The sequence below is a fragment of the Mastigoproctus giganteus genome, chromosome 11, assembly GCF_048544385.1.
Source record: "Mastigoproctus giganteus isolate SK-2022 chromosome 11, ASM4854438v1, whole genome shotgun sequence".
NCBI classification, from domain to species: Eukaryota; Metazoa; Arthropoda; class Arachnida; order Uropygi; family Thelyphonidae; genus Mastigoproctus; species Mastigoproctus giganteus.
Window position 1 is genome coordinate 123,778,903 of NC_143585.1, and position 16,657 is coordinate 123,795,559.

General features: G+C 35.3%; 1 protein-coding gene across 2 annotated transcripts in view; it reads left to right on the forward strand.

The window, feature by feature from the left end:
• LOC150078411 (E3 ubiquitin-protein ligase MARCHF5-like) overlaps positions 1 to 16,657 on the forward strand; it is a 229,979-nt gene that overhangs the window by 197,872 nt on the left and 15,450 nt on the right. Inside the window, exon 5 of one of the 2 annotated variants that reach the window (XM_090385465.1) lies at positions 2,627 to 2,770. The exons of the other annotated variant lie outside the window; for it this stretch is intronic. Coding sequence (XP_090241591.1) covers positions 2,627 to 2,770 — 144 coding nt within the window. The remainder of the gene's footprint in view (positions 1 to 2,626; positions 2,771 to 16,657) is intronic. 2 annotated transcript variants of the gene reach the window in all.

The following is a 16,657-nucleotide window of genomic DNA, read 5'->3' on the forward strand; positions in this document are numbered from 1 at the left end:
GAACTAATGAGACTCGTGACAGAGAAGAAAAATGCATGGGATGCATGTAAATTATCAAGCGACTCAGAAGCCTATGGCAAATATAAGCTAGTCTGTAATCAGGTCACAAAGGAGGTTAGGCAGGCAAAGGCAGATTACGAGAAATCTTTGGCAAAGGATGCTAAGAAAAACAGCAATGAAAAGGAAGGGGATGAATCTGATTGGTCCACTTGATATCGATGGTTCGACTGTTGATGATCCTCTCAGATAACAAACAAACTGAATGAGTATTTTGCATCTACATTCACACATGAGGAGTTATTAAAGTTTGAAAATGGCAGAAGGTTATTAAATTGTAGCAGAGTGCTTAATGATTTTGTAATAACTGAGAGCAAAGTGGAGGAGAAATTGTTGAAGTTAAACATAAGAAAGGCACCTGGGGTGGATGGGATCTATCCAGTTATATTAAAGGAGGCGGCAAAGCAACTAAGCAAACCCTTAGACATAATTATGAGAGCATCCTTGGACTCGGGGGAGGTCCCCACCGACTAAAGATATGCAGTTGTATCCCCAATTCACAAAGGGGGATTGAAGGGTGACACGAGTAATTACAGACCAGTTAGTTTAACTTCTGTTCCGGGTAAAATAATGGAGTCACTGGTTAAAGATGCATTGCAGGATCATCTAGACAAGACTGCAGCAATAATTCAGACACAGCATGGGTTTGTTAAGGGAAAGTCTTGTCTGACAAATTTGATTGAATATATGATGTGGTAACAAAGGAACTGGATGCAAAAAATAATTTTGATATCATATATTTGGATTTCAGGAAAGCTTTTGACACTGTTGCACATGGAACAGTGTCAAACAGTTACAGATTGAAGCAGAATGGTATTAAGGGTAAGTTGCTACAATGGATAAAAGGATGGTTGAGTGGGAGAAGACATAGGGTGGTAATCAATGGGTGCTGCTCTTTGTGGACTAATGTTATTAGTGGAGTCCCACAGGGTTTGGTATTGGCTCCACTGTTGTTTTGTATATTTATGAAGGTATATCAGGCTTAGTGTTAAAGTTTGCAGATGATATAAAGGTTGGCAGGTTTGTTAATGACTAATGGCAGTGTGCTACTGCAACAGGATCTAGAAAATTTGGGCAGATGGGCTGAGAAGTGGCAACTGAAGTTTAACATTGACAAATGGAAAATATTGCATATGGGTAGAAGTAATCCCAGAGAAACGTACCAACTGTGTGGTACTACACTTAAGGCAGTAGAAAAAAAAAGACCTGGGAGTAATTGTGCAGTTAGATATGAAGTTTTCTGAGCAATGCAGACAGGCTGCCAGGGCAGGTCATGGGGTTTTGTCAATGATATATAGGAATTTTGCTAGCAGGGAGAAGGAGGTGATTGTGCCTCTGTATAAGGCAATGGTCATGCTGCGCCTTGAGTACTGTGTACAGGTCTAGAGGCCTCATTTTAGGAAGGATGTAGATTTGCTTGAACGTGTACAGAGAAGGGCAACAACATTGGTGAGGGGAATGAAGGGATCCTCTTACCAAGAGAGGCTTAAGTTCTGCAAATTGCAGTGGCTGGAGACTAGGCACCTGCGGGTGATCTGATTGAGGTGTATAAGGCCTTGAATGGGTTGAGCATGCTGAATTCTGATGGGATCCTTCCACTTGTTGAGATTACGAACCTAAGGGGGCATAAATTCAAATTAAGGAAAGACAGTTGTAGAATAGATGTGCGGAAATTTGCCTTTAGCCAGCGGTTGGTTAATTGCTGGAACAAACTTACATCTGTCCTTGTGGAAGTTGATAGGTTAAATAAATTTAAGGAGGAACTGGACAGATTTGGGGGGAATGGTGTGATTTTTTTTTTTTTTTTGGCTCATGCTGCGTAAGCTCATACACTTGCTTTCTTGCATCACATACCACTACTGCTACTACTACTACTATTATAATACATGAAAAGAATACATTAACTTTGTGAAATTGGAAAAAAAAAATTTATTTTGAAACTGTAAACATTTTTGCACTTACTAACCCCAGAGCTTTAGAACATTCTAATGCTAAACTAACTGAAATTACAACTTTTTTATGAATTTTCTATCAGCTGAAATTGCTTATAGAGGTTCTTTACCCTAACACATTAATGTAAATAATCCTTGTAGAACTCTGTAAAAATGATGTTCAGGAAAACTGTAAAATTGTAAAACTGTAGAACTCTGTAAAAATGATGTTCATCTAGTTGAGTATTGGATATAGTGCATTTTAATTGTCATTTTGTTTAATGCCAAATATGCTTTGATAATTAAAATTTGATATTTTTATTTCTATTTTGTTTTATTCCTGTAATTTAATTGGATGAAATTTAATTTCATTACTCCTGCTGACTGCTTTTGAGAGTTTTCTGTAGACTTGCTTGTTTTGATAGAAATGATTATGATAGTGATTTCAGATCCACAGCTACATTAAAATTGACTGCAATGCACTCATTTAGTTAATAAAAATAAATCCTAAATAATAATTAATAGTTCTGTGGCTGTCTTGCAATAAGTAACAGAATTTTTTATTCACATCATTAACTCATTCATTATGTATTTTCTATATTCAGTAAGGACTACTTCCTGATATATTTTATATTTAGGGAGGTATTACCTACCTTGTGGTTAAAGGGGCATTCAAGATCTATCTAAAACAACAGCAATTTATACGACAGTGTCAGCGCAGAGTATTGAATTATGGAGAACATCCAAAATCTATAGTGTATGAGCAGACTACTTGCCAACAGGTTAGCACTAATCGATTATATGAAGCAGCAATATTTGTGTATTCTCTTCCCCCCCCCCTTCACTCCTTCCAACAAAAAGGAACTTTATTATGAATAGTTACCATAAGAAAACTATTGGGGATGAAATGGGTGAATTTGGAAAGAATATATCTTGGTTTTGGGCATATCCAAAATCCTAGTAAAATAATATTTGGTAATATTTGCATATGTTACTGTAAAAACCCAAAATTCAACAAATCCTAGGATTTATGAATTTACTTTGTTAGTCTGATATGTCAAAAAATGTTCCACATCAATGGTCCATTCATTATTTGATTTTTAAACAAGAGCATAGGGCGATATATATCTGCTATTACTCCCTTCCCCCATTTAAAAATCAGAAAAGTGAATGAACCAGGATATTATTGTTGTTTCCATTTTCACACTGTTACAACAATATTTCAGAAATAGGGAGTATATCATCCCTATGCCCTTGTTTAAAAATCAGAAAATTGATAATTGGACAGTGTGTAGACAAGCAATGTTAATTTTCTACTTAAATTACTTTTTTGATTTTTGAACAAGGGAATGGAGGGGGATATCTCCTACATCAGCAAAGTTGCTTTAGATAAAATATTCACTGTATTTGCAGTTCCTACCATAGTTCCTACCATACTTTAGTCATTATGGAAAAGAATTCCAAATGCATTATCAAATGGGTTTTTACCAATGTGAACTATGAAATGCTAGTATTTAATTGTATCAGAGTGGTAAAAGTCCAAAATAAACTGAAACATTGATTTGTTGGATTTTAACAGTAACATATAAGATATTAAATCATTTTCAAGCATTTTGGTTATATTTTTAAAATCATCAATTAGTTTCACACCTATATTTATGAAAGTCTTTTTCTCTTTTCTTTATCATTAGATTTATATTTTAAAAGTGTTTTGGTATTTATAGATTATAACTGGAAAAAGTACATGTTTATGTTTTTTATATTAACACTAATATATATTTGTGATATGAATATTAAATTTAAAGGAGTAAATGCCCTACATTTCCCTTTGCTTAGTTTGTGAATGATATAATTTTTTTACTACTTCATTTGCCCATCTCTTGTAATAATTTTTCTAGTCCATCTTTTAAATGTATTTAAATTACCCACTTCCCCAACACTAGGATAAGTTTATTCACAAAATCAATTATTCTCTGGCTGAAGGAAAATTTCTACACATCTGTTCGGTAACTATTTTTCAATTGTATTTGTATTGTCTGGGAAAAAGTAAACATGTTAGTAGCATTTAGTAGCATTACAGCTTTAAACATGTTAGTTAGGTGACTATGTAGATGCTTGTATCCAGTTTCTGAAATTTGCAGAACCGCTAATCTTTTTGGGTAAGAATATCCATTTTTGCTCCAACTAATCTTGTTTCTTTTCTCTTCACCCTTTCCAACACATCTCTGTCCTTTCTAAAAGAGTTTTTTAAACTTATATGCAGTTTTCATGATGTGGCCTAACCATAACTTTATATAATGAGATAATCACCTTTTATGTTCCTACTAGCAAAGTTACTGCATATCATTCACTGAACTGCTGAGCTATTCTAGCAGTCTGCCTGTACTGTTCAGAAAACTTCACACTGGACTATATAGTTTTTCGTTTTTCTGTTTAATCCCTCAAACCCAGTTTATGTTGCCTTTGATTGACATTTGACAAAAAAAAAAAAAAAAAAAAATGTCAAAAATATATGGACACCCTATTTTCATAGTCCATTGGATCTTCCTGGATAAACAAGTGACTAAGAATGGTATATCAGGAAGGTGTTATGAGCTACCTAAGTTATTTGTTCTTGTCATCACATGTGTAGCTGAGCTGAGCTTATTTTGAGAGTGGTGGTATTATCAGATGTCACTTTGCTGTCTTTTCAATTTGTTCAGTTTCCAATAGCTTATACCATCCAAAGTTGGCTATCAGTGATATTATAATGAAATGAAAGCACGACACTACCATCATCGCCATCCTGCGAACATGACCAGAAGGTTTCTTGGAAGGATAGTATGACAACCTTGACTTCCCTGCAGAACATTAACCAGGAGTTTAAGGCATCAACTGGAGCTGAGGTCTGTATTAATGCACAGCATATGGAGCTGAGGTCTGTATTAATGCACAGCATATGGAGCTGAGGTCTATATTAATGCACAGCATATGGAGCTTCACAGCCTCTATATTTTTGTGGGAGAGCAGAAACACACAAGCCAAACAAATTCCATAATTTGCTGACGGAACCATGAAAATCGGTTCTGTGGAGAATGATCCTTGCTAAACACTATTCCAGTCTTATTTATGTGTGGAGAAAGTCTTAATATGCCTGGAGAAAGTCTGTTATCAGAGTGCACTATGCCAACACTGGGGAGGAGGTGGGAGTTATTGTGTGGAGCTGTTGATCATGACATGATCTGGGACCTTTGATGGTTGAATGCCTACCTTAATGTTTTGTACAATTCCATGTTTCCTGTGGCAGTTCTTTGGTACAGACTTGTATTTGTTTCAACAGTCTGATGGCCCTTGCCATACCCAAGATTATATGTGCCACATGTATCAGACTAGAGATATATGCATCATATCTAGATGGCTTGAAAGCCTGTTTAATCCTACACATCATGCCCCTTACCTCATCCTCATACATTACATCATTGTTGCACAGTCACTTGTTGTGCACACACGTTTTTGTTTTGGTGAGTTTGCAGTATGAAAAATGAATGAAAAAATTGAGTAGCGAATGGACATCAAATTTTCTGAGAAATTGGAAAATTGGTTGTGGAGGTGTTAAAACAAATCTTTGGAGACTGCTTTCAACAGAAGTACCCTTTGTAATTGTTTTGCAAAAATTCAAAGATAGCCAACAATTGATCCAAGATGGGCCTTTTACTTCGATATCCATTCATGTCAAAAACTGCCGACAACATCACGAGTGAGAGATGTATGTAGCTATCACCAGTTGAAATAGTCACTAACCTAGAATTGATATTTTATTTTATGCAGTTCATTCCATCTTAACTGAAGATTTGCAGATGTGATGCATCTGCTCTATTTGTTCTGAGAAACCTATTGATGGACTGGAAAAGATGGTGTGTTGAATTGTGCCAGGAACTATTGAGAATGTCAAGAATCAGTTATTATGAGACTTACTTCTGTGGTTGTGACCCTGGAACAGGGGCCCAATCCCAGTCTTTATAGTAAGAGTTAAGGTTTGCTACAAAAAAAACACACAAGAGTTGCTCAAATGTTAAAACAACGTTGATCACATTCTTTGGGCATCATTCATTATGAATTCACAACTCAAAGTCAGTGGATCACAATACCTAGAAAAGTGTATAATAGCAGTGACTCTGAGGGAAAAAAAAATATAAGAAATGAACTTGACGTGACGGGAGCTGCAGTTTTCATCAGATAATGCAAACTTGATGGCCCAATATTTGTTCACTGTAACAGAATTTTGATCAGATGTTAGTCCCTATGTGAAAGCATGGGAACCTGACATTTAACCCGTGCTGTGTATTCCTGCTGTGTACACACCTTAACTTGTCTTACATTGCATTAGCATTAGCATTAGTAGAGGCATATGATGCAAGAAAGCAAGCAGCATGCCAAAAAAAAAAAAAAAAAAACCCACTCCCATTTCACCATTCCATTGGTTGGAAATACCTGTCCAGCTAAGTCTTAAATTTATTTAGGCTATCAACTTCTACAACAGGCGATGGAAGTCTGTTCCACCAACCAACTACCTGCTGGCTAAAGGCAAATTTCCGCACATCTATCCTACATCCGTCTTTCCTCAATTTGAATTTATGCCCTCTCAGGTGATTATTCTGAGCAAGAGGAAGAATCCCATCAGCATCGAGCAGTCTCAAACCATTCAAGGCTTTATACACCTATATCAGATCACCTCGCCGGTGCCTAGTCTCCAGACATTATAATTTGCAAAACACATCCACGATGAGCAGTGTCCATTGATTACCACTCTCTATCTTCTCCCACTCAACCATCCCTTTATCCATAGCAGCAATTTGCCTTCAAGGCCACACTGCTTCAATTTGTGCAGCAGTCTTCCATGTGCAACAGTATCAAAAGCCTTTCTAAGATCCAAGTATATAATATCAAAGTTATTCCCTGCATCCAGTTCTTTTGTGACTGCATCATAGTATCCAATCAAATTGGTCAGACAAGACTTCCCCTTAACAAAACCATGCTGTGTCCGAGCTATAACTGAAGTCTTGTCTAGATGATCCTGCAGTGCTTCTTTAACCAGTGCCTCCATTAATTTTCCTGGAACAGAAGTTAAACTCACAGGTCTATAATTACTTGTGTCAGCCTTTGAGCCTCCTTTGTAAATTGGGGTCACATTTGCACATCTCCTTGCCTTGTCGCAAGTCTATGGATACCTCCTCTGAGTCTAAAGAAGCTCTCATAATTACGGCTAAGGGTTTGCTTACTTCCTTTGCTGCCTTCTTTAATATAACTGGATAGATCCCATCCACCACGGGTACCTTTTTTATGTTTATCCTCAACAATTTCTCCTCCACTTTCCTCTCAGTTATTACAAAATCATCTAGCTCACTGCCAGAGTTAACTTGGCATTCCCCTTCCTGAATAACTCCTCATGTGTGAATGTAGATAAAAAATACTCATTTAGTTTGTTAGCCACCTGAGCAGGATCCTCAACTGTTGAACCATCAATATCCAGTGGACCAATCTGATTCATCCCTTTCCTTCTAGAGTTTACATAGGTAAATAACTCTTTTCTGTTTTTATTTGCATCCTTTGCCAAGGATTTCTCATAATCTGCCCTTGCCTGCCTAATCTCCTTTGTGACTTGGTTACAGACCAGCTTATATCTATCATAGGCTTCCATGTCATCCATTAATTTATATGTCATCTATTAATTTATCCCATGCATTTTTCTTCTCTGCCACATTGGTTTGTACCAAAGTGGTTCCTTTTAGCATACTAGACAGTATTTTTGCATATGAAGGAAACACTTATTATTACTAATAGTCCCACCAGTGTGAAGGTGCATGCAGAGGATTTGGCTGTTGCAGAATGACCTGGACTCTTCTGAATTTTGAGCTACTTGACTCACAAGTGGGATCTGAATTCCATTAGCATTTTACACTCCCACCTAATAGTCTTAGCTGTCATTACTGGATGAATGACTGGGAAAACCTCAGGAACTAAGTATTATTACTGATAGTAGTCTGAGTTGCATTGATGGTTGCTTGTCACACATTTATTTTTGTTACAGGTAACCCTTGTATAACACGGTAGTTTGGTTCCTGCAAAACCGTGTTATATCGGGCTAAGAACCAGTACAAAAAGGGGGGTTATATTCCAAAAGCTAACAAAAATACACCATTTTTGTAGTAGTAATAACTTAATATTTTAACTTTATTTTTATAATAGTAGTAACTTAAATAGTAATAACTGAGCAAACAGTTTTACCTTACAAACTGTGATACATATATATCAGATAATGTACGTTGATTTAATTTTCTTTATCTTCATTGCTGCTAAGCACAATCTCTTCTGCAGCAGCTAGATTTTGTGTACCTTCTGCTCTCTTTGAAAGTTACGAACTGCACGCTTCGAAGTCAATTTTTTATGGTGTCAAACAAGCACAAGTTTAATAGCACAGAACCTAACCCAGGGATCTCCCAACAAAATACAGTGGACCACCACTTTAAATGATATGTAAAAATTTGAAGAATATTTTCGAGTTAGCAAAATAAAAATGAATTTATGCTTACGTAAATTAATTAATAATTAATTAAAAAAGCTTGATATGTACTGTAATATGTACATACAGTAAGATTTCCGTATCTGTGGGGGATATGTTTCAAGACCTACCGTGGATGGCTGAAACTGTGGATATAAGCGAACACCTGCTGACTCCATATAAAATGTGATTTTCTTGTACATACATATTAGCACTTGTACATTTATATGTATAATAAAGTTTGATAAATTAAACACACAGTAAGACATTACCAACATTAAATATGGTAATAATAAAGTACAGCAGACTCTCAATTTTACTGGGATTGGTTTATTAACTGGGAAACTTCGACTCCAAATTAAAAAAAAAGGAAAAAAAAATCAACCAGAAATCATAAAATTCAAGTAATAATTAGAATAGATATAAACAGATATTTTGCAAGTCGTCAGTGGGAGATTAGTGTACCTATTTATCTTGCAACCCCCGCTGTCTTCAGCCCTACTGCTCAAAACAAAAAAAAAGAGACCACATGTTTAATTTGATTTAGTGCGTCACATCGATTGTTGTGTTCCATTGCAAAAGGACAAATTTTTTTTTTTTATAGTAATTTTTTTGTTTAGAAATCACAAAAATGATAGGCAAAGGCAAGAGTTGTGCTTTCAAATTAAACAAAAACTTGAAATTATTCAAAAGTTTGAAAACTGTGCATCCGTTAAATCTCTAAAGAACCATTATAATGTTGATGACCAAACCATATACGACATTGTAAAAAATAAATGGAAGCATCATATTGGACAAGCTAGTAGTGTGTTAAATTTTTTTGTTTTTTTTCCGTGGTTAACCACAGGTAACTGAATCAGCGGATACGGGGGCACAACTGTACTAACTAATTGATATTTCTGTTCACTGACTTTTTTGGTTGTAAAATTTAAAACAGTAAAAAAATGATAAGCAATTAATAACAAAGAACATGATATGTACAAGTGAGATACAGAGTAATGAGAGTTTCTGAAAATTTGTTTTTTATATGATTGAATATTTCATGGAAGGAGAAACACATTTCACCATAATAGCGTGAAAATCCACAGAATTCCAGCTATCAGTACTATAGCAAACACAAGAAGATAGAGTTTACTACCTGTTTATAATTGATTACACTAACAGAAAAGACCAATAAACCGGAGACTGCAAATTATTTTTATTGTTTTATGGTAGTGACCTGAAATGTGCTTTAGAAGAATACCATGAAGGCGATAATGACTAGTGAGTCAACAGCAGGGATTCACAAAAAGGAATAGAAACGTTGAAAATTACATCTAACATAATAGCAGGGTTTCCCCAGCTCAAAAATACAGTGTTATGTGAGATTTCCCGCAATTCTCTAACCAGGTTAGAGCGAAACCTTGTTATATAAGTACCGTATTGCGTGAAGATTGCTACAATTTATCAATTGTTGTAGAAGTACCGTGTTATACAGGGGTTGCCTGTATATTGAAACAGTACAAATTATTCTTTGTACACAGTACAAATTACTGTTCATAGTCAAATTATAATGCTATGAATATAAAAAAATGAGAAAAAAAAAAGATTTTCAAGTTTTAAAATACATTTATGTCGGTCTAACCTTCACTTAATGTCAAGATACTGACTTGGTTATACTTCTGGTTCTACATAGAGAAACATGTAATATCAACCTGACACATTCCAGTGATAAATGTCTTTAATTTCTAAAAATGAAATTAATTATAATCTAGTTTAATTATAACATTTATTAATTAATATTACAGTAAAAGTCCGAAAATCCGCACTGCTCGGGGACTGGGTCGATTCGGATTTTCCGGATTCTCAGGCAGTACTTTTAAAATTCAAATTTAAGATGGAATAAAGAAGAGATGACCAGGTAAATTTTGACAGTTTATTCATTAGCAAATAAAGCATGCTTCATTTATCGAAAAGAGCAGTTTTAAAGAAAAATAAAGTCAACACCTGACAAAGATGTAAACATAAATTTTCACCACAAAAAAAAAAAAAAAAAAAAAAAGAGCGTGTAATGCTTGAAATCGTGTTTAACAATGTAAAAGAAAAATACAGTATATAAATGAAAGCAAAAGATGCATATTTTATATAAATTAATTATTTGTTTTAATTTATTAACGAAACATTTTCACATAAAATACAAAGTTCGAAAAACAAACAAATATTTATTCATTCTTTTCCGTAATTTCTGTTTCGTCTGTTGCACTGCTTGTGGATGGAACACTTGCAGCTTCTACTCTATCTGCTGCACTGCTTGTGGATGGAATGGAACGGAACACTTGCAGCTTCTACTCTATCTGCTGCACTGCTTGATGCTTCTATTTCTTTCTTTAAATACCTTTGTATATCATCTTGTTTACGACTTTGTAATTTCTTTGTGATAAAATTATTATGCACCGTGTGTGCATAATAATTTTATCACAAAGCATGCATGACGTGCTGAAGACTGAACTATAGTTCTGTTCCATAAATTTAATAACCGTTTCAATGGACTTTTCTGCAGTAGCCCAAGATATCTTTTCTTCTTCAACTTGGCGCCTCCGTAGCCAGGTGGGAAGGAGCAGCAGTGCGTATCACACGCTTCTTGATTATACCGGGGTTCGAGCCCATCACCACCAAATATGGAGGATGCGGAAAGGTCAGGGAATGACCACCGCATATTCCGGAGCAATATGGCCTTAGTTGCTAATGCTCCTAAAAACCAAACAACAACTTCTTCAACTTTGTCGTTTTCTTCACCAAATTCTTCTGAATAATTCCCTCGTACCTTATCAGGAGTTATAATGCTTTGAATAATTTCTTTATCAGTGAACGTCGCTGCAATTTCAACATCATCTTCAATGTGTATCCACTCTTCTATGTCATCAGCATTAAGTTTGCGTAGAGGGTTGTCTTCTGTACCTAATTTAACCGTTTCCATCAGTTCTTTCACTTCAGATGTCTTCTGCTTTATGTGAAATCCTTCAAAATCTTCGTTTCGATCAGATTGTAGATCTGCAAACCTCACTTTCGGCCGTAACTTTCACCACGCTCTTAAAAGAGTTACAGGCTTGATTGCATTCCATGCAGTCGCAAGTGAAAATGTTGCATCTTTGATTCTAAAACTGCGTTGAAATTCTGAAGGGTTGACATTCTTATGCATCATTTTCGTCATAAAATCATTTTTATAGTGACATTTAAAGTTCCTAATGACTCCTTGATCCGTGGGTTGAATTAATGGTGTTACGTTTGGTGGCAAGTAACATGCAAAAATATTTCTGCAATCAGACACTAATTTTGATTCTACGAGTGGGCCCTACAGTTGTTGAGAAGTAGTAGGCACTTTGTATTTGGCGGCTTCTCCAATTTCAAGTTCTGACGAACTGATGGAACAAAATCATGAACAAACCAAACCCGAAATATATCTTTTGTCAATCCAAGCATTCTCTTGGGTTTTATAGGTCACAGGTAAGTGCACAATTCCTTTAAAGACCTGTGGGCGCTGAAATTTACCAATCACCAAAAGCTTAATATTATGCTGACCTGAAGCATTAGCACACATAAGAACGGTTACTCTTTCCTTATTAAGCTTAAACCCTGTTGCATTTCATTCTTGGTTTCCAGCCAGAGTTTTTGTGGGCAAACACTTCCAGTAAATCGCTGTTTCATCAGCATTATAAATTTGATCGGCTGTAAGGTCATAGTCAGATACAATTTTTTTCAAATGTTGCACTATATTCTGTTGCTGCTCATGTATCAGCCGATACACGAGCAGCAACAGAATGTAGTGCAGTCTTTCTCCAGCAATATCTGTCTAATACCATGATGAGTCTTGAAATTCCTCAGCCATCCATCACTAAATGTGTACTCTCATTCAATGTTCATTTGCTCCTTAAAAGACCTTGCTTTGGCAATAAGCATCGGCCCAGAAATTGCCATACCTTCCGATCGTTTTAGCAAAAACCATTCGTAGAACACTTTATCGAGATTCTCTAATTTTGGCTGATGTAAACTTTTTCTCTCAGCAATTTTATTGTAAGGCTCAGATGATTCTAGAATTTTATTCTTTGCCTTTTTTATATCGTAAATTGTAGATTTTTCTGAAGTTGTATGTTTCCATTAAAACAGTATTGCTCACGCCACTTTCTAGTTTCTTAATTATTTCAAGTTTGTCACTCAATTTCAATGTGTTCTTTCTCTTCACACCATGAAGTTTTTCTGTGTTAGGAGCCATTATTAGGGGCTTTTAAATACATATGCTATGCCATGGTTTTGATTGCTTGTTTCAAAATGGTGACTGCGAGTTCGCTTGTTGTCACTTGGAATTTGTGGCACACGTGCACACACACACACACACACACACACACACACACACACACACACACACACACACACACACACACACACACACACACACACGCGCGCGCGCGCCTGCTAATTTTAAAAAGTTTTTTTCGAAAAGTCAGGATTTCTGGCATCCGGATTTTTGGACTTTTACTGTATAATTATTAATGATTATATGAATATATTTAATTTCTGGCATCCGGATTTTTGGACTTTTACTGTATAATTATTAATGATTATATGAATATATTTATGATTAAGGAATATATATATTATGAATATATATCAAGGATTATATTATAATTAATTAATCATAATAAACACTATACTGTCTAGTAGTTAAATGTGCTACGTATGCTAAGTAAATGTGCTGCACAGTAGCTAAATCTGTAAAAATTTTCTAAAAGTCTTTGGACTGTTAGGGATGTAGAGAAGAAAAATGCATGAGATGCATATAAAGTATCAGGTGATATAGAAGCCTATTGTAGATGTAAACTAGTCAGTAATCAAGTCACAAAGGAGGTTAGGCAAGATAAGGCAGATTATGAGAAATCTCTGGCAAAGAAGGCAGAGAGCAGCAAAGACTTCTTCACTTATATTAACAGTAGAAGGAAGGGTTTGAATCACATTAGCACACTTGATGTTTGTGGTTTAACTGTTGATAATCCTCCTCCTCAGATTACTAAAAAAACTGAACACTTTGCATCTGCATTCATGCAAAAGGAGTTCTTTGATGGAGGGGGGTTATCAGAAGTATCCATAACATTCTAAACTAAATGGGAACTAAATGAGTTTGTGATAACTGAGAGGAAAGTGAAGTGGAAGAAAAATTGTTGTAGCTTGGCATGAAAACGGCACCTAGAATGGATGAGATCTATCCAATTATAGTAAGAAAACCCTTAGCCATAATTATGAGAGCATCTTTGGATTCAGGGAAAGGTCCTATGGTCTGGAGATGTGTGATTGTATCCCCAGTTCACAAATTGGAATTAAATGGTGACGTGAGTAATTACAGCTTAACCAAACTGAAGTTAGCTTAACTTCAGTTCCAGGGAAAATAATGGAGTCTCTGGTTAAAGAAATAATGTAGGACCATTTAGATAGAATTCAGTTATTCTGCAGTCACAGCATGGATTTGTTAAGAGGTGATTTTGTCTGACCAATCTGATTGGATATTTTGATGCAGTAGCAAAAAAACTGGATGCAAAAAATAGTTTTGATATCATATACTTGGATTTCAGGAAAGCTTTTGATACTGTTACACATAAAAAGACTGCTGTACAAATTGGAGCATTGTGGTATCAAGTTACTGCTCTGGATAAAGGGATGGTTGGGTGGAAGAAAACAGAATGATTATTAATGGATACTTCTCTTCAAGGACTAATATTATTAGTGGAGTCCTCCAGGGTTTGGTGCTGGGCTCATTGCTGTATTCAATATTTATTATTGATGAAGGTATATCAGGCTTAATGTCTAAGTTTTCAGTGATACAAAGGCAGGGTGGTTAATGATAGTTAACAGGGTAAGCAACTGCAACAAGATCAAAAAAAAATTAGACAGATGGGCTGAGAAATGGTAGTTGAAGTTTAATATTGACAAGTGCAAGGTGCTACATGTCGGTAGATTAATGTACCTAATTTGTGTTACTATAATCAGGGTAGTGGAAAATGAAAAAGACCTAGAGGTTATTTTGCAGTCATATATGAGGTACTCTGAGCAATGCTGACGTGCTGCCAGGACAACTCAGTCTTATATAGGAACTGTGCCAGCAGGGATAAGGAGATGATTATCCCTTTGTACAAGGCCGTGGTTAGGCTGCATCTTGAGTATTGTAGGCCTCATTTTAGGAAGGATGTAGATCTGCTGGAATGAGTACAAAGAAGGGCAGTGAGAGTAATTAAGGGAACGAAAAGGTGGTCCTACCAAGGAAAGCTTCAGTTCTGCAAATTTCAGCATCTGGAGCGAATGCACCTGCAAGGTGATCTGATTGAGGTATTTTAAGGCTTTGAATGGATTGATCAAGCTCAGTGTTAATAGCATTCTTCCTCTTGCTCAGACTGCACACAAATGAATAAATTCATTCAAAAATAATAAATTCATAAATTCAAATTGAGGAAGGATGGTTGCAGGATAGATGTACAGATGTTTGCCTTCAGCCAGCATGTGGTTTATTCTTGGGAAAAACTTCCATCTGTTGTTGTTGGAAGTGGGTAGTTTGAATAAATTCTAAACTTTATTGGGTGCAATGATGTAAACCATTACTTTTATATAAGCATATTATATTACTATATATTATTACTTATATATATAGTATATAAAAGATAAGAAATGTAAGAAAGAGACAAGGAAAAAGGGAAAGAGAGAGGAGAGAAGAAAATAAGAAGATAAGAATATAGATGTACCTGAATGCACAAGGCTACAGAACTATAAAATAAGAATTAGAAATAATTAACAAAAGATATAGTAAGATGGAAAGTTATTAACAACAACGTGCCAGGCCTAATGGAAGACCTAATAAATAAAGACCTAATAAATTAAGTGGAATTAATGGCTGAATCAACAGGCTGAATTAACAAGCCAAATCATATTTACAAAAGCTAGAAAGGAAGTGGAAATTAATGAATATTAAGAAATTGTGATAAAATGGAAATAAAAATGAAAATGAAAATAAATTGGTACATAGATCAGGTATTTCATCAGGGGGACTACACCTGATCATGTACCAAAACACTGAATTTCTATACAAACCCATGTTGATGGAGGTAGCATTAAAGAATAATAAAATTGCTGGAAAAAAAATAAAATAAAATAATAAAAATAAAACCTCCAGAAACATGAGTAAGGTAGCCCTAACGCAGTGTGTATATTTAAGTAAAACTGTTGAATTAAGTTAAGGTTAAAAAAAATTTATTAATCACGTTTATTATGCATTTTACTAATTGATGCTACATAATTTTAAAGGTATTTAATTTTATTCTTCTTCTTAATTTTTCTTCTTATTCTTCTTTTCACTTCTCTTTTTACTTGTTCATCATCATCATGAACTTGGTCCGGCTTAGGTCTTTTAAGACCTGTTCTGTTGTAGCTCTTGGAGGTGGTCTTGATCTCACCATCGTTGTCTTGGTCAACCAACATCTCTCTTGCCTGTAGGTTTGTAGTTAAAGGCTAATTTTGGGATCCGGTCTGGGTTCATTCTTTCTACGTGGCTGATCCATTTTTCCTGATACCGTTTTATGTCAATTACTATGTTATCTACTTTTAATTTCTTTCGGATATCTATATTTCTTTGGTGGTCTAGTCTTGTAAAGCCTAATAATGGTCTTAAAAATTTCATTTGTGCTGCTTCTAGTTTGTGTGCATCTTTCTTATTTATGACTCAAGTCTCACAGCTGTAGAAGAGGGTTGATTTTGAAGTGATGTTGTGCAGTCGTAATTTTGTTTCAGTTGTCATTTGTTTTCTGAAGTGGCGTTTAATTGTTCCATTCATTTTATTATATTTTTATAGTTTAATGTGGATGTCTTTCCCTTCATTTGATATTAAATTTCCCAAATAGGTGAAGTCAGATATTTATTCTATTTTTTACTTGTTTTTTCACTATATTTTCTACATCTGACATTAACAAAATATGTCACAGGCTAGCGGTATTAGTTTTCCTCTTCTACTAACACCTTCACAGTCAAGGCCCTCTCTAAGAGGTTGGGTACTTACGCACCTAGCTTGCCCAGTATCTTTTAAAATTTTCAACTTTCGAGGTTGGCATTCGAGGTGAGC